Source organism: Trichomycterus rosablanca, chromosome 7, assembly GCF_030014385.1.
Source record: "Trichomycterus rosablanca isolate fTriRos1 chromosome 7, fTriRos1.hap1, whole genome shotgun sequence".
Classification (NCBI taxonomy): domain Eukaryota; kingdom Metazoa; phylum Chordata; class Actinopteri; order Siluriformes; family Trichomycteridae; genus Trichomycterus; species Trichomycterus rosablanca.
The window spans coordinates 40,677,757-40,696,775 of NC_085994.1; the positions used below are offsets into that span (position 1 = coordinate 40,677,757).

At 39.4% G+C, this 19,019-nt stretch overlaps 2 protein-coding genes across 7 annotated transcripts; both read left to right on the forward strand.

Annotated features, from left to right (window-relative positions):
* The first annotated feature begins 761 nt into the window (after window positions 1-761).
* On the forward strand, window positions 762-4,422 carry LOC134318535 (uncharacterized). The gene is made up of 2 exons (XM_062999528.1): window positions 762-998; window positions 3,036-4,422. The coding sequence occupies exon 2, from the start codon at window positions 3,061-3,063 to the stop codon at window positions 4,363-4,365; it is 1,305 nt and encodes a 434-aa protein (XP_062855598.1). The 5' UTR covers window positions 762-998; window positions 3,036-3,060; the 3' UTR covers window positions 4,366-4,422.
* A 4,490-nt stretch (window positions 4,423-8,912) lies between these two features.
* On the forward strand, window positions 8,913-14,680 carry LOC134318532 (beta-1,4-galactosyltransferase galt-1-like). Of its 6 annotated transcripts, none has more exons than XM_062999521.1 (4): window positions 8,913-10,088; window positions 11,925-12,147; window positions 12,371-12,814; window positions 12,965-14,680. In XM_062999521.1, the coding sequence occupies exons 3-4, from the start codon at window positions 12,783-12,785 to the stop codon at window positions 14,283-14,285; spliced, it is 1,353 nt and encodes a 450-aa protein (XP_062855591.1). In that variant the 5' UTR covers window positions 8,913-10,088; window positions 11,925-12,147; window positions 12,371-12,782; the 3' UTR covers window positions 14,286-14,680. The 6 variants fall into 6 exon arrangements, with proteins under 6 accessions (XP_062855591.1, XP_062855590.1, XP_062855592.1 ...); XM_062999520.1 differs by lacking the exon at window positions 8,913-10,088 and having other exon boundaries at window positions 10,665-12,147; window positions 12,371-12,462; window positions 12,582-12,814; XM_062999524.1 differs by lacking the exon at window positions 8,913-10,088 and having other exon boundaries at window positions 10,666-12,147; window positions 12,371-12,462; window positions 12,582-12,629.
* The last annotated feature ends 4,339 nt before the right edge of the window (window positions 14,681-19,019 follow it).

Sequence of the window (19,019 nt, forward strand, 5' to 3'; positions counted from 1 at the left end):
TATCAGCTCCACTGTAGTCCATCTGTTTCTCTACATGATCTGTTAGCCCCCTTTCATGCTGTTCTTCACTGGTCAGGACCCCCACAGAGCAGGTATTATTTAGGTGGTGGATCATTCTCAGCACTGCAGTGACACTGACATGGTGGTGGTGTGTTAGTGTGTGTTGTGCTGGTATGAGTGGATCAGACACAGCAGCGCTGCTGGAGTTTTTAAATACCGTGTCCACTCACTGTCCACTCTATTAGACACTCCTACCTAGTCGGTCCACCTTGTAGATGTAAAGTCGGAGACGATCGCTCATCTATTGCTGCTGTTTGAGTCGCTCATCTTCTAGACCTTCATGTTTTTAGTTGGTGGATGATTTTCAGTCCAGCAGTGACATGTAGGTGTCTGATCCACTCATACAAGCACCATGTCAGTGTCACTGCAGTGCTGAGAATGACCCACCACCTAAATAATACCTGCTCTGTGGTGGTCCTGTGGTGGTCCTGACAATTGAAGAACAGTGTGAAAGGGGGCTAACAAGGTTGGCAGAGAAACTGGACTGCAGTGGTTTAAATGTTATGGCTGATCAGTGTATATTTTAATATTCTGAACCAAATATACTGTACACTGATATTTCATCTTTATTTTGTGCACAATTGAGTATTTGATGTTGTTTGGAGAAATGCACCCTCCTCATGTCTGTAATATTAACTCCACTCACTGTTTATGATACATGGGTGGGTGGAGGATCTGCTTATCTTCCTGTCTTCAACCAGACCAAAGTTTCGGTGTGAACCTTCTGGAGAACATTCACCAGCTCATCCGTGACTTTCCGCTACATGTGAGAAGAACCTCGTTTTCATTTTGATGGTGGATGGATTAAATGTTTTGGTCTTTTTCTAACAAGTGGAACGATAAAACGCTGAACTTCCTTGAGGAGATGAAGGATTAAAGTTCCTCAGACGTCTGTGTAGACATTTTGAGGTGCTGGACGAGTCCATGATTCGGTTTTGGTAAGTCGGATAGTATAAAATAAACCCGCATGTTTAAGTTGTTTACGTCGTTTAGAGATAATGTCTCTCTATCTTTATCTCTCTCTCTGTTGTTGTTGTTTGATATTCGCAGTGCATTAAAACTGTTTTTAACCTGTTATAAATTATATTCTTGTGTTGATTTCACCATATTGTGCTGCATATCAAGATTTATTTACTTCTACTTTAGTTCCCGTTAACCCTCTACAGCACAGAAAGTTCTGAAGCTCCATGTCCAGTGCATGTATTTTTTTTAAAAACAATCTAATAAACTTTGTGATTTACCATCAAGCATCATTGTAAGGTGGGACTGCCTTTTCTGACACATGGTCACAGGAGCACATGGTATAATATGCTTTATTAATCTTATTTGGAATAACTTGGACTGTAAATAAAAAAATATGTGCACATGTATGAAGGTGTAGAGAAGTCTTTTGTCAGGTTTTACATTTACATTTAGCAGACGCTTTTATCCAAAGCGATTTACAGCACTGTGACAGCATATAATCTAAGCAATTGAGGGTGAAGGGCCTTGCTCAAGGGCCCAACAGTGGCAACCTGGCAGTGGTGAGACTTGAACCGGCAACCTTCTGATTACTGGACCAGTACCTTAACCACTAGGCTACAACTGCGCTACAACTTTATATTCTTTTTTTTCTTTTCAGTTTTTGCTGACTGTGTTTTAGGATGTTATCATGTATTCTCACATGTATTTGTGTACAGTATAAGCTCCGAATTTAAATGTGTTTTCTTCTCCTTTAAATTAATGTTTTTTATAGTTTTTGCAAAGAAATGGACATGAGGGTTTTATGGAAGACAGGAACAGGATCGCCATGTTAGGCCAATACCATCTGAAAGTGAAGACAGTGAGATAGACAGCACTGACAGTGAGCAGGAGTGTAGTGTAGAAAAAAGGTTTGAGCAAAAATTAAAAGATAAGGTTTTAATTTCATACAGCAGACAACATACAAAAAAGTAGTTGAGGAATATTGGAGCAATATCAAGCTGTGAGAACAATTGTTTTATTATTGTGTTTTTGTTGGCATTGGAAATATACTCAAGACACCAGTGAGGAAGAAGATGAAGATGACAATTTGTCAGATGATGACAGTAGTTCTCCCCAAATCCCTTAATGGAAAACACACCTTTGCCCTGAATGGTTACACATTTCTACATCAGCCAGTGAAATGTTGGCATGTATACAGATAGAATTGTGCTAAAGATGGCATAATAAGAAGTGACCACATGCATCTTTATGCCTTTAAGTCCCAGTTTGCACATAGTTTGTGCAATTACAAATAAGATGTCAGGAAGAGAGAGCGACCCAGTGGTGGGAATTCCCAACAGTATTAGGAGAAGAGGGAGAAGCAGAGCCTGACAGCACCTATCCCTAACCAACATATCAGACTGGACAATATCTCACACCGGCCAATAATGTGTGACAAGAAGGGAAGATGCAGGGTTCCTGGGTTCACAAGAATGCCCAAAGTTATGTGCAAAAAGTGTAACGTACCACATCACAGCAGAGAAGAACTACACACTACATAATACAAACCTATACCCATGTCCACGTTTCTAGTGCTTTTTTTTTCTTTCCTTTTTAACTGTTTGTTGACATTTTTTAAAAGATTTCTGATTTTGTACTGCTCTCTGAGTAGTTAATTATGATCTGTTGATTCATCATTTTCTCTGCGAATCTGTACCATTGTTGCACAAAAGCTGGGACAGGCTCCAGCACCCCGCACGGCCCTAATTGGATAAACGGTTAAGAAAGTGAGTGAGTGAGTGAACATAGTACTAAATAGAAACATTCCTTTAGGTGTATCTTGAACAGGCACAATGATTTATTGAAGTATTTCAATTATTTGACGTGAATTTGAAGAACATTTGTCGTTTCTTTTGCAGTACAGATTCTTTTCCACATACAAGCAAATCGTGGTTTATTTCAAAATAAAATTAAAATGCATAAAATTATGAACTTCTATTAATGCATTTTGTTTTTGTTTTTGTTTTTTTTAGGTGAAAAATTGGATGGTGCGTTACGATGGAAGGAATAAGAGTGAAATGTTTTATCTTTATTTTATCGTTAGTGGTTTTCATCCTCATTTGGGAATATATACATGAAATCAGAAGATTTGTCTTCATTTTGCCAACTATTAAGAGTAAATATAAACCAACTAGTATGCTGGTATCTCTGAATTCCATCACCAGGATTAAAAACTCGGAACACTTCGCCGTATCTGCGTTCATCGATCACAGGATTGGTGAAGCCATCCGAGTGATCAGCATCATCAAAAGAGACAGTAAACAGTCGCTTTATTGCGTCTACGGCAACAGCAGCCATCACTGGCGCTTCTCTAAGGCCGAGGTGGAAATACACACCGATCATTTCGGCTTCCCGTTTGCAGCCACGGATCTTCTGTGTCATGGCTGGCGCACCCAAGACGCCACACACGTGGCTGTTACGACAAACGCTGAGGTCTCGAACGTTCCCAACGCAACCTTCCTTCCTATAAAGAACAGAGTGCACGGCGAGTCGTTTAAATTCAACTTCACCGTCTGCGTCTCCAACCTGTTCGGGAGCTACAATAACGTCCTGCAGTTTGCTCAGACCATGGAGATGTACAAGCTCCTCGGCGTGCAGCGTGTCGTGATCTACAACACGAGCTGTGGCCCGGACCTGGAGAAGCTCCTACAGTACTATAAGAAGGAAGGAATACTGGAGATCGTCCCGTGGCCCATCGACCAGTTCCTGACCCCGTCTTCAGGGTGGAACTTCCAAATGCACGGAGGGGATCTGCACTATTACGGTCAGCTGGTGACACTCAACGAGTGCATTTACAGGAACATGTACCGGTCGAAATATGTTCTCCTGAACGACATGGACGAGATCATCATGCCTTATAAGCACAAGAACCTCGAATCGCTGATGGACGCTCTGCAGCAGGAACACAAGAACGTTGGTGTGTTTTACATCGAGAACCACATTTTCCCCAAGACGCTGTTCGACCAGAGTGGGAAGTTTCACCGACCAGAATGGGTAAATATTTCTGGAATTAATATCATGGAGCACATTTACAGAGAGCCAGACAGAAAGAATGTCTACAACCCCAAAAAGATGATCGTCAACCCCAGGAACATGTTCCAAACCTCGGTGCATTCCAGCCTGAACCATATCGGAGGCGAGTGTTCCGTTCCGAACGACGTGTGTCGGATCGTCCACGTCAGAACGCCCCTTCAGGCGAGTCTCCCCAAAGAAAAGCTCTTCGTTGACACGAGAGTGTGGGACTTTGAGAAAGATCTGGTACCGAATGTGACTTTCGCTTTGAAGTCATCAGGTTTGTTGTAAAGATTAAATTTTTTTTCTGTGGTTCTCTGAAAATAAATCAAACAAATCTTATGCAAATCGAATGTATTTATAGTTACATGTATTCATTCATATTTATTTGTTTATCTGGAGATCTATGCAAGGGAATTTGGCTCTAAATATACATGAAACACTTTGATTCTGACGGCTTTTGTACAGAACTAAGTGTGTTTGAATTTATTTCGGGAGAAATGGTGTGAAATGTTGCACTAAAATGCTGACTTGCTTGGGGATCTTTCTTGCATAACCCTGGCCGGCGCTTATCAGATGCTCTGCTGTGATAGGGACGTCTTGGAAGTCTCCATGCTCTTCCTACCTACCTGAAGTCTGTGCAGAGATCTTCCAACAGTGGGTTTTGTAACTTTTTAGCATGTCATGTATGCAGCGGGGTGTAGAGGTTGGACGGACTTGCTTTTTACAATGCTGCCAAACCTGTTGAATCTAAACATCACTTGAATATAACCTGTTTTGGGGATGTGAAACAGGCTAGAAGGTCTCAAACTGCTGCAGATGACGCAACGTGTTAAAGATATTTTGTACGAGCTGTGGTTTCTACATGCTGCTTTACACACACACACACACACACACACACACACGGTAGATTAGAAAAGAACCTTAGTTGCATCATTTTCAAATGCACACACACAAATCACTTCGTTTATACACAGACCAGGCATAACATTATGAGCAATAATGTAATATTAAGCAGCAAGTGAACATTTTATCCTCAAAGTTGATGTTAGAAGCAGGAAAAATGATCAAGCGTGAGGATCTGAGGGCCAAACTGTGACGGCTAGACGACTGGGTCGGAGCATCTCCATAACTGCAGCTCTTGTGGGGTGTGTCCCAGTCTGCAGTGGTCCAAGGAAGAAACAGTGGTAAACCGGCGACGGGGTCATGGGCGGCCAAGGCTCATCGATGCAAGTGGGTCAGTCCTCACGTGGCTATCTGTTTATATTTAAGTTGGATCTCTGTTGCAGGAAAGGAATGTTCTGTTATTCTGGGTGGGGAAGTCCCACAGTGGTTGTTTGGCCGGTGGTGCATTACTAGCTCATTTTCTTTGCATGTGTTAGTATCAGGAATATAAGAGATACAAGATTAGATTAGAGATACAAAAGTCTAGAAGCTCAACTAGAAACTAACCTTCTGGTTACTAACTTTAGTTGGAAATGGGTTTCAGTTCAAGTAAAACTTAATCTGACCCCTGAACTAAATGAAACTCCTAAAAACCTGGATCTATAGGTCTGGATTTGGAAGTAGATCCATGGTACAATATGATAATTAAGCAGGTTGGACTGAAGCTATAGGCTTAAGACTTATCCTAGAAATGTATACTTACAGAATAATCATTTGAAAACTGCTAGCTTGTGCATGTCAGACAGATAGCGAGCTCCAGACTGGGATTTAGTTTATATAAATCGGCTTCATGAGCTGGCAGCTAACAAGGCTGAGAAATCCAAACCACGCCAGCGGCCCCGAACGATTCCACCCTTGATGCATGCCAAAAGATTCTTGTAGCCTCATTGTAGCAGTTGTAGCCTAGTGATTAAGGTACTTGACTAGTAATCAGAGGGTCACGAGTTCAAGCCCCACCACTGCCAGGCTGTTACTGTTAAGGCCCTTAACCCTCGATTGCTTCGACTGTATACTGACACAGTACTGTAGGTCGCTTTCTGCTATCTGCCAAAAATGTAAATGTATTGTAAATGGATCTGTCCTAAGGCAGGGACAAAGACATTTGTTAGACGAACTCCGTGCTGTAATCTAGGTTATAGCCCGAAGAAAAAATGCAAAAGCTTTGCTTAAAATTCTTGGACTGCGGAATTAATGCGGGATAAAGATGCTGTGACAGAACACATAAGCCCATCATATGGAATAAAGAAAAGCGACTGGCTTCCCAGCTGCTTAAAACTACTTAATTGAGAAATTTGTACCCTTAAACTCAACGTTTCCCTTGAGTGGTGCGGTAAAATGTCCTCAAAATGCGAATGTGAGCTGAATCTGTATTAGTGTGGAATAAGAGTCAGATCCAGGGTTACAGCTCCACATGTATCTGTGTTTATCTGGATTCTCCTCCCTGTTTCACTTTTAAACTTGTGTTACAGTTCCAGCTTCTGAGAAATGGTGAGAATCAGAATCAGCTTCTCCCAGAGTCTAAACAAAGCTTAACGTGGTTTAATGTAGTAAAAGAAGGAGACAGGAGCACTAAACTTCTCTTCATTATTACTGCTCATAAGTTCCTCCACTAATCACATTCCTCACTCGCTGTTTTAATACAATAAGTCACGTTAAGCTTTGTTTGTACGTCCTGAGTCGCTTTTACCACCTCATATCAAACAGTTCATCTCATTAGAGGAGCTTTGGAAAGGTCAGCGAACAGCAAACTGAGTCAGGCAAAAATTGCACGTCCAGGGAAGCGACACTCCATAAGAAACAGCAGCACAGCCGACTCAAAAGCGTTGTTGCAACTTCTCATGTGATTGTGCTCTTTGACTGTTACGCCAATAACTTCTGCAAACTCACTTGCTCACCGTATTATTGCACACTTTACTTCTACTTCTACCTACAACAACCAGCAGAACAAAACTGCTTAGCCACAATGCACAAGTCTTCTAACCCTGGGTGTGATATCTCGCCAAAGCTGCATAAAAACGACGTCAGTATTCTTGTTAACGGTTCATACTGAGAACTTATTTTCGTACATGAGAAACACCCATTTCCTTCATCGCAAGCTGCATCCTGTTTAAAGATCGGTGTGTTACTACCCTTTTTTACAGACTCTGAACGTGCTTTTTAATCAAATTTGGCTAAGCAAACTTCTAATTCTCATCTGGTGTTTAAAATCTGCCTCAACAGTGAGCTGTTATTAAGATCAAGGGTCATGGTGCCTCACGTGGTGCCTCACATGGTGTTTTGGCAGATACGGTGGAAAAAACACATAACAGCAAGAAACAGATGTAAAAGTTTGTACACTGGCACGTTCTTTACTTTTCTTTAAACCAATGTCATGTTTTTTTGCAAACCTTGGCTAGAAAAGCAGATTGGGCATCCAAAAAATGTATTTCACATGTCGTACAAAGGGGAACAAAAGAAAACATTGCAAAACAATGTAGTATAAAAGATTATAACAGTTAAGAAAGGTGTTAAACTTTTTGGTCCTGTTGAACCTGTCCACTGCTACTCATGCACAGAAACTTCTCAAGTTCACAGCCTACAGAAGAAGAGTGGTGGAACAGTGGTGAACCTTTCCAGGAGTGGCTGCTAACTATAATTTTACCAAGAATGCGTCAACGTCCCATCCAGGAAATCACAAGAACATTTGCCAGAACACATCGAGATGCCTCCCAAGACTTTTTAATGGTGTTCTGTGGACTTATGAGTAAAATTAAGCCAATTCTACAAGGATTAGTGGGACAGAATTTCTCCACAGTGATGTAAAGGACTCTGCAGTTATAGCCCTGGGTCAAAGTTAACAGTGGGAATGTTTGGATGGCCGGGTGGATGGGTTGGTGTGTGGATGGATGGGTGGGTGGGTTGGTGGATAGATGGAAGAATGGACGGATGAATTGGTGTTTAAATGGGTGTGTTGCTGGATGGATGGGTGTGTGGGTGGTTAGATGGGTGGGTTGGTGTTTAAATGCGTGGGTTGGTGTTTGGATGAGTGGGTTGGTGGATGGCTGGGTGGGTGGATGGATGAAGAGGTGGGTTGGTGTTTGGATGGCTGGGTTGGTGGATGGCTGGATGAATGAATGGGTGGGTTGGTGTTTGGATGGGTGGGTTGATGGACGGAGGGGTGGATAGATGGATGGAGGGGTGGGTTGGTGTTTGGATGGCTGGGTGGATGGATGGCTGGGTTGGTGGTTGGATGAGTGGGCAAAATAGACACGCTAACACTGGCATTACTAAACAGTAACACGGCACTGTTAATTTTACCATGTACATTCCATTATTGGTAAACATCACACCAGATTGCAGCGGACGGAAGTGTGGAAGCATGTTCACCTCGATTATAAACTAAATGGCTTTTCAAATGATGTTCTGTGGACTTATGAGTATAATTAAGCCAATTTTACAAGGAGCAGTGGGACAGAATTCCACCACAGTGATGTAAACGACTCTGACTGGCGAGGGTTTAGGGTTGGGGGGGGGGGGGGGGATTACTTTTTCACATGAGTGATCTAGTAATAAATTGAATGATGATTCTGTGTTTACTCATGTTGTCTTTATAGAAATTGAGACGGGGGCACATACTTATTCACAGCGCTGTGTTTTCCTGACCGTTTATTGTCGGGCACCGGGGGTGCGTGACCGGATCAGGTATTAAAATAAATTGTTAACTTTGACCGAGTGTTTGCCCAACAGTGGATTATTAACCTGTCCGGGTTGTAAACCTTTGAAACGGGCGGGGTGGGATGTGGTTCAGCTCAGGGTTGCAACAGGAGATAAGCTAAGATAAGATACTGGGGGGTGAATTTAAGGGGTTTCACCCGTGGAGACGCTGTTTGTTGTTTTGTTTTTCCTTTGTAAGCTGTTGAGGATTAAAAAAGCACATCATTTTTGTTTGTGTGGATGTAGAGGATTAAAAAATAATCAAATTTAAAAAGACAGACAGAATGATGAACCCATGTCCTCCTCGCTGGCTGGAATGAACTTTGTGTGCTGAGGTCTGTCGTGTTAGATAACAGGAGATAACAGGGGGTCGTTTTTATGGTGGGTTTGAGGCCCCTTGTGTAAATATCAGTCAGGCTTCATTTTTCTGAACCTGTTGTGCTCACAGATACGAGTTATAAAAGAAGTTAAATATAAACTGTAGTGATGGTGGGAGCAGCAGCAGCCGGGACAGAGGGAGCATGCAGAGCCAACCAACAGCGGAGTGGCTTCAGGGCTTCAGGTCTCTGAATGCTCATGGATGGCCGATGAGCAGATCTGTGGAGAGACCAGATGTTCACAGATGTTTGCTATTCAGTTTGATGTAGCTTGAGAGGATCTGTCATGAACGATGAGATGATCTGCCTAAATCCAAGTAAAATAGATGTTAGTACTTGGGTGGATGGGTGTTTGAATAGGTGGATGGATATGTGGGTTGGTGTTTGGATGGGTGGATGAATGTTTGGATGGGTGAGTTGGTGGATAGATGGATGGATGGACTTCTGTATGGGTGAATGGATGGATGGGTTGGTGGATGGATTTATGGAAGGGTGAATGAATGGATGAATGGTGTACTTATGGATGGATTTTTAGATGGATGGATGGACTTATGTATGGGTAAATGAATGGATGGATGGATTTATGGATGGGTAGATTTATAGATGGATGGATGGGTGGGTTGGTGGATGGATGGATGGATTTATGGAAGGGTGAATGAATGGTGTACTTATGGATGGATTTATAGATGGATTTATATTGAATGGAAGGATGGATGGATGAATGGTGTACTTATGGATGGATGGATGGATTTATGGATGGATGGATGGATTTATATTGAATGGAAGGATGGATGGATGAATGGTGTACTTATGGATGGATGGATGTACTTATGGATGGATGGATGGATTGATTTATGGATGGATGGATGGATTTATGGATGGATTTATGGATGGATGGATGGATGGATGGGTGAATGGATGGATGGATTTATGGATGGGTGGATGGATTTATGGATGGGTGAATGGGCAAAAACGACACGACACTGGCATTACCAGACGGTAAGTAACAGCACGTAGTAATTTTATCATGTACGTTCCTTTATTATAAAACATCACAACAGATTCCAGAAAAATGCAAAAACTGAAGCATCTTCACTCGTGGCCTCAGACTTTTGCCCCTGATGATAAACTATATGGCCAAAAGTATTTGGACACCTGACCATGAGCTTGTTGGGCGTCCTGTTTAAAAAACAAACGGTATTAAGATCGAGTGACCCGAACAACAGCCGCTCCTCTCCTCTCACAAGACTTTGAAGTATGTCTGTGGGAATTTGCTGAGCATTCGTATAGTTTATCATCAGTGTAAAAACATCTTAAACACAATGTTTCTCATTAAAAATCATATAATCAGTGAATGGCAACTTATTATGAATTACAGAATGTCTTAGTATTGGGTATGTTAGCGTTAAGACTGGGTGAAAGGCAGGTTTGCTGCTGCACCAGTACTCCCAGTAGTGTTGTAGCCTATTTAAACCTCTGGTTACTATAAAGTTTAATCCTTAATTTTACTGTCAACTAGATATACACGTGTGTGATTTTATTTTATGCTTTATTTCTTTTTTTTTTATGTAGCTTTTATTTTTGATGCCCTGTTGTTGCATTCAGTGTCCTGTAGGGGGCACCACCTGAATTTTATTTTCACTTTGCCAGCATTTGGTAGTTAATTAAACAATCCATAATGTGTTTAATATTTTGATACCCGTTATCCTCTTGGTGCAGTAAAATTACTTGGTCTTTCTGCTTTTATGTGCAGCTTCTAAGATTTTAACCAGTTTTTATTGAAACAAATGATGCACTGTCATATACCAGTGTTTGTGCTGCTGTTACAGATGTTTGTGTTTATATTTTATCCAACAAAGCAAGCACAGATCAACTACTGGTGATAAGAAGATGTTCTTTTTCCTCTAAAACTAGGATGTAGTCGTGGTTCATGCTGAAGAACTTACTGTTCTTTGGTTCCAGCTCAGAATTAAGGTTCCCTTTTCGGTACCTATTTAATTTTGGTGAAAATGCAGTGAATGGTTGGAACTTTGGGTCTCTGAATGGAACAGAAGCCGTTCCACGTTAATTGAAATTGGTTATGGGTGATAATTATACAACACATCATAGCTCAGACTCAGCTCAACCAAATGGTTGAGCAGATCATTAAAGTGCTAAAAGTATCACCATTTTTGTTAAACTCTCTTGAGTTTTGCTTTAAATTAATTCTGCCAAAATTCAGTGCTTATAGACCACATATAACATACATACGCATTACAACACATTACTAAAATGTTTGAACAGGGCAATTTAGGACTAGTAATGGGTTGAAAAGAACTAAATAATGATGTGATTTCATATAGGTAACGTCAACAACTGATTATAATCATGTTCAGATAAAGAAAGAAAATGTATTTTGTGTTGTGAAGAGCTGGTTTTTCTGTAGATGTGAGGTCGGCTCCATTGTTAAGGTGGTTTACAGAATTAAAAGAACAATCTTTATATTTTTCAAAATTCCGACCACTTCTGTTTTTTATGAACAGAATTTACTTCTACTTTTAATACTTCAGTACATTTAATATCAGAAAATGACTTTTGATACTTAAGTGCAATAAACATCAGATACTTTTACTCAAGTAATATTCTAAAAGGTGACTTTTACTTCTATCAAAGTACATTTCTGGTAAGACACTTTTACTCAAGTATGGCCTTCAGGTACTTTATACACCACTGGTTTGTAGATGCCAAGTCACTAAGTGCTTCTGATTTAAAGTGACACCTCAGTGAGTAAAGATACAGTCAGCGTTTATTTGTCAGAAATTTGTTTTGCAAATTTTCTTCTGTAAATCCTCTCAGGAAGGGGAGGTGCTGCAATCCAAGAAAAAGGAGTAAATGAGAAAAGGAACATGAGCAGAAACGTTAAACATGTGAACATGGATTAGCACTGGATTAGCACTGGATTAGTGTCTGAGTAACAGAAGAAGAAAAGAAGATCATTTTAAATCATCATGTCATGTCTTTAGGAACTGTAGTCGGAAGTGTGAGGGAATAAGAAGTGCTGACGCTGCTGAAACTACAGGTGAGAAACAGAGACGTGACCTTTACTTGCAGAATGTGTGTTCGTGTTTGTGTTGTTCAATCAACAATTATTAAATTCGCAATGTTTTTTTTTTTTTTTTTCATTTCATCATAGTGATTAAATGGAAAAAAAAATGGAAGAATAAATTTAATGTGCTCCTTTTTTTTAAAGCTTTGAACTGGCACAGAATCTGATGTGATTAATTTGATTTACTTTTTTACAGTTTTTAAATGTTAAAATCTGATTATTTAAAATCAGCCACCTTTAAGCTTTCAAAGTGACCTGCTCACAGTTCCCACTCAGATGCTCTGACGGGTGCGTTAAGATCTGGTTCAAGATTTAAAACAAATAATATATCACATGCAAAAGTAAATCTGGACACAAATGCTCCAATTTCCCGGCACTGTAACCGTTTTTCTCTTCTTTATTTGAAGCACATCTCGGCTCAGGTACAGACGGGACTGAAAGACGATGTCCAGCCGGTGAGTACTAAACACAGTCAAGAAGACAGTCAACAGGGGGCGCTCATCTAAGCGTGAGGGAGGGTCACAGGGATTCCTCATGACTGCTGCAGTTACCACCTCTGCTGGCTGATCGTTGGCACTGCACAGAGACGGGGGGATAATGGGGATCGTATGAACCCGCCAGGTGCTGGTGAAAAGAAGCGGTCTGTACTGCACACGTGCAGCAGTAGAGATGAAATACGCTCAGCTAATTTAAATAATAGTATTTTTATCTGTTTATTTCCAGCATTAATAGAGTTGTTTGTATTATTTATTAATGACTGTAGTTTTATCGTTGATGTTTTAATCTACAGGGGTCACAGTGGACGGTGGCTTAAGACTAAAAGAGGGAAGATGAAGCTCTTTATTTTGCTGTTATTGTTCATCATTCCAAACATCTATTTAATAGCGAAATATATTTACGGACACGGAGGAAGTTTCTTTCCGCGTGCGTGTTCGTCCAGTCCTTTTGCTCTAGACGAGAACTCCATCACCAGGATTAAAAACTCAGAACACTTCGCCGTATCTGCGTTCATCGATCACAGGATCGATAAAGCCATCCGAGTGATCAGCATCATCAAAAGAGACAGTAAACAGTCGCTTTATTGCGTCTACGGAGACGGCGCCCACGACTGGCGCTTCTCTGAGGCCGAGGTGGAAATACACGCCGATCATTTCGGCTTCCCGTTTGCAGCCACGGATCTTCTGTGTCATGGCGAGGGCACCCAAGACGCCACGCACGTGGCCGTTTCGACAAGCCCGGAGGTCTCAAACATTCCCAACACAACCTTCCTTCCTATAAAGAACAGAGTGCACGGCGAGTCGTTTAAATTCAACTTCACCGTCTGCGTGTCCAGCCTGTTCGGGCGCTACAATAACGTCCTGCAGTTTGCTCAGACCATGGAGATGTACAAGCTCCTCGGCGTGCAGCGTGTCGTGATCTACAACACGAGCTGTGGCCCGGACCTGGAGAAGCTCCTACAGTACTATAAGAAGGAAGGAATACTGGAGATCGTCCCGTGGCCCATCGACCAGTTCCTGACCCCGTCTTCAGGGTGGAACTTCCAAATGCACGGAGGGGATCTGCACTATTACGGTCAGCTGGTGACGCTCAACGAGTGCATTTACAGGAACATGTACCGGTCGAAATATGTTCTCCTGAATGACATCGATGAGATCATCATGCCTTATAAGCACAAGAACCTCGAATCGCTGATGGACGCTCTGCAGCAGGAACACCAACGCGCCAGCGTCTTCCTCTTCGAGAACCACGTCTTCCCCAAGACCCAGTTCGACCACAGTGGTAGATTCTCCCGACCCGAATGGAAGAACGTTCCCGGGGTGAACATCATGGAGCACGTTTACAGGGAGCCAGACGACAAGAACACTCACGACGCCAAGAAAATGATCATCGACCCCAGGAAGGTGTTTCAGACGTCGGTGCATGCCAGCCTGAACTACACCGGCGACATGTACGAGGTTCCGTTCAACGTGAGCCGGAGCGTCCACGTCAGGAGGCCCGAACAGGCCAATCTTACCAGAGACGAGTTTTTAATGGACACCAGGGTTTGGGACTTTGAGCGTGAGCTGGTACCGAACGTGGACAGGGTTCTGCTCTCGTCAGGTCTGTTATAATCCCGTCCAGAGTCTCTGAGAGTTACATTCATTCCTTTACGTCTTATTATTAATGTTAGTTAAACATACACTGTAAAGCCTAAAGTATGTGGACACCCCTTCTAACTGTTTCTATCTAGTTTGGGGGTAACAGTATAAGAAGGGCTCCTGTGCACAAAACAAGGTTCATAAAGGGGATGGGGTTAAATGCCCCATAATAACATGAATACAGACTTACAACACAACCCACAACAGCGTGACTGGCTTCAAAAACGTATCGTTATCACCATGCTGATTTACAGTGTATTTATTTATAATTACAGTGTATTTATTTATAATTACAGTGTATTTATTTATTTATTTATTAATTTATCCATTCATTCACTTTGAATAAAGTTTTGCATTTGATTCTCTTATTCTTTTTAAATTCTAATTTATTATATTCATGTTTTTTTTCCCTGTCATGTAAAGCACATTCAACTGCTGCTGTATACAAGGTGCTATATAAATAAAGATTATTTAATTATTATTATTTAATTATTATTATTATTATTATTATTATTAACTGTTACTATTATTATTATTTTAATATTAATATTATTAACCGTTATTATTATTATTATTTTAGTGTTAGTATTATTAACAGTTATTATTATTATTATTTACAATTATTATAATTATTATTAACCGTTATTATTATTATTAACCGTTATTATAATAATAATAATAATTATTATTATTATAATTATTATTATTAACTGTTATTATTATTATTTACAATTATAATTATTATTATTATTATTTACAATCATTATAATTATTATTATAAACCGTTATTATTATTATTATTTTTATAATTATTTTTATTAACTGTTGTTATTATTATTACAATTATTATTATTATTATTATTATTATTATTAATAATATATTATTATTATTAATATTATTATTATTAACCGATATTATTATTATTATTATTTTTTTTATTAACGTTATTATTATTATAATAATTATTATTAACCATTATTATTATTTAAAATTATTATAATTATTATAATTATTTTTAACCGTTATTATTATTATTATTTACTATTATTATAATTATTATTATTAACCATTATTATTATTTTTATAATTATTTTTATTAACCGTTGTTATTATTATAATTATTATTATTAACTGTTATTATTATTATAATTATAATTATTAACCGTTATTATTATTTTAGTATTAATATTATTCACAGTTATTATTATTATTTACTGTTTTTATTATTATAATTATTATTATTACTCATTGTTATATTATTATTTTATTATTATTATTATTATTCACTGTTATTATTATAGTGTAGAGTATAATAGTAGTGTATTGTTGCTAATCCACGTCGTACTCATTTTATAACAACCTTTATTCTGCTGGTTCGTTTCCACTAAATATTCTGGCCCAGTTTGTCTTAAATGAAACATTTGCACTAATTAATCAATATTTTAATGCTAATTTAAAATAACGTGATAAAACGATTAACTTTTACACTATAATGGACGGTGTGTACGTGCTACCCAGGAATGTTAAACAGAAGAGCGACGCAAATCAGATGCAAAATCACTCGAGTTTGATTTGAATGTTTCTCCCCCTGTAGAACTGCTTAAGTGATTCTACTGAGAGGCAGGAGTTCCTGTAGTAACAGTACAAACTCTTTTTCAGTACCTTGTGTTTATTACACTGTGTTTACTGTGTTAGTGGCTCTGGTGCTCCAGGGTATCAGCACTAACCCACCGCTCACGTCCATCTCAGATCAGCAAGAAGAATCTCAAATCTCATGTCATCATGGTAACGTTTATAACATCATCTGTTAAAACAATCAGATTTAAATCAAAATAAAAGCTGATACACACTCGAGAGTGTTAATGTTCATGTCTCTGTTAATGTGGGTAAACGAGTTTAAAACATTCATCATGCAGTGAGTACGAACCACGCCCTGTATTTAATCACATGATGAATTTAACGTGATGATCATGTAAACTCAGGAGTAACGGCGGGTTCACGCTAATGAAACATGCGACACGTAAATGACTCTTAATGTGTAGTGATGCACTGAAACAACCCACTCACCCAATCACTCACCCACTCACTCACCCAATCACTCACCCACTCACTCACCCACTCACCAACCCACTCACTCACCCAATCACTCACCCACTTACTCACTCACTCACCCACTCACTCAAACACCCATTCATTCACCTACTCACTCACCCACTCACTCACTTAATCACTCACCCACTCACTCACTCACCCACCCATCCATTCACCTACTCACTCACTCACCCACTCACTCACTCACCCACCCACACACTCACTCACTCATATATCCATGGAAGGGCAGGAAACACCCCAGACAGGCCACCAGAAACACACACTCCAGTTGTTCTGACTGCACGTCTTTGGACTGTGGAAGGAAACCGGAGCACCCAGCAGAAAACCACATGGACATGAGGAGAACATGCCAACTACACACAGACAGGGAATCAAACCCAAGCCCTTCTTGCTATTGCCGTGTCGCCCCGGATTTAATACAAGTTCAGTTTTAATTCGTAATATTGCATAAATAATAAAATTCACTCATTAATCTATTTCCACTAACTGCTTCAGCCTGGTCAGGGTTGTGGGGGGTCCGGCACCACCCAGAAACACTAGGCATAAGCCAGGGACGCACCCTGAAGAGGGCACTAATCCATTCCATAACACTAATCCACTAATCCATTCCAAACATAAAGTGGAAATAATTTAGAGAATTAAGTGGAAATAATTTTAAGAATAAAGTGGAAATAATTTAGAGAATAAAGAGGAAATAATTAGAAGAATTAAATAAAAAATATTCAGGCTATAAAAACCTCCTGGTGTTAAAAGGATTAAGTTTAACTTTTATATCATTTTTTTTTTAATTGTATATATTTATAAGACGTCCTGCACATCAGCATCAGTGTTATAATAACTGCGTTTATTTAGAAGAAAGAACCAGATGGACTTTGAGGAAATTTTCTCTTTTGTTGAATCAGAACCTGCAGCTCGTCTGAGCTTCTCTAATCCGCCTGCGTCCATAATATTTTGAGTTTATTCTCGAAATTGAAACTTAAACTGTAATAAAAATGATTACCAGCGGCTCTAACACATCGCCGTATCGATGCACGTGCGGCCTGTGAAAGGTTCCATCTATAAAATAATTGAGAACCACTGATGTGAGACTATTTATTTATTTATGAATGCGCCGCTGCGTGGTCGAGCATGTAAATACCTGAACACAGAGGTGATACAGAGACTCTGTAGCTCTGTAATTACTCTCCGTTTATCGCCGTTCTGATCCAGCTGATGTTTCCTGGTGAATCTAATGAAGATGTAAATTCACGCCTGCACTCGTTCTGTAACTGACAGCCGGCAGCTTCCTTCACGCAGGAGCCGGGACGAAGCAGGAGATGATTTACCTTGCAAAACCACAACAGCAGCCTGAGGAGTTTTACTCTGCTGCACTTTACATGAGCAGTAAAGCAGAACGACGTTCTCTCACGATGCAGGAAGACCAGGAATCAGATCAGCAGGATTAATGACATCACGGCGTGGGATTGCATTATCAAGGGCTAATCGAGACAACCATCACAAAGTCAACCCATAACAAATCTAGCAAAAGTATAAAAACGAAACCGGCTCTCTGTAACCCAACGTTCAGACCGGCAGAGATTCTTCACCTCCTGTCGCCTAAATCACAAATTATAGTAAAATAAATAAATAAAATCATTTCAAGAATAAAACAGAAATTATTTCGAGAATAACGTGGAGATAATTGAGAGAATAAAATGGAAATAATTTTACAAATAAAGTGGAAAAAATTTAAGAATAAAATGGAAATAATTTCAAAAATAAGATGCAAATAATTTTAAGAATAAAAAGAAAATAATTTTAAAATTAAAATAATTCAGAGAATAGAGTGGAAATAATTTTAAGAATAAGAAGGAAACCATTTTAAAATTAAAATAGAAATAATTTGAAAAAAATAAAATAGAATTAATTTAGAGAATAAAGTGGAAATAATTTTACAATTAAAATAGAAATAATTTGAAAAATAAATAGAAATAATTTTGAGAATAAGGTGTAAATAATTTAGGGAATAAAATAGAAATATTTGTAAAACAAAATAGAATTAATTTGAAAAATAAAGTGATAATTTAGAGAATAAAGTGGAAATAATAAAGTAAAATAAAGTTCTGGTGTGTTGCGAGACTGGAAGCGTCATTGTCGTCTGTGGGCGTTTGGTTGCCACAGTTTAACATTAAAAAGTAATAAAAGAAATAAAAAGGCGTGGCAGTTTGGAGTACTTTACTGTCTAGTATCTACAGAGCGTCTAGAAAAAAACACAAATCAGACGTGATCCTGCTGAAAATAAAAAAAACCAATTATCTATAAATCTCATCCCTGTGTAGTCCATCACTGACTGTACGGTCAATATGACAACAAAACTGTTTGATCTTCGCGATCGCTGCGTCTTTTTGTGGAAGTTTGACGCCACAACAGTGAGTTTGTCTTCGATCTCTAGTAGGAACGATTATCTAGGAACCAAATTGCTTCGCTCCTAATTTGTTTAAAGTTAAACTCTGCTCGACTTGTTCTTGTTCCCGACTCCGTATTGCTAACGTTCTCTTCGCCACCAGCTCTGACTGAAAATCAATGGCAGGCTGGGCGCCCCACTAGTCTGCTGG

Excerpts from the sequence above, each read along its gene's own strand:
- LOC134318535 (XM_062999528.1), top strand. The coding sequence starts at position 3,061 with ATGGAAGGAATAAGAGTGAAATGTTTTATCTTTATTTTATCGTTAGTG.
- LOC134318532 (XM_062999521.1), top strand. The coding sequence starts at position 12,783 with ATGAACCCGCCAGGTGCTGGTGAAAAGAAGCG. Across the intron at positions 12,815-12,964 it reads GGTGCTGGTGAAAAGAAGCG|GGGTCACAGTGGACGGTGGC; the intron begins GTCTGTACTGCA and ends TTTAATCTACAG.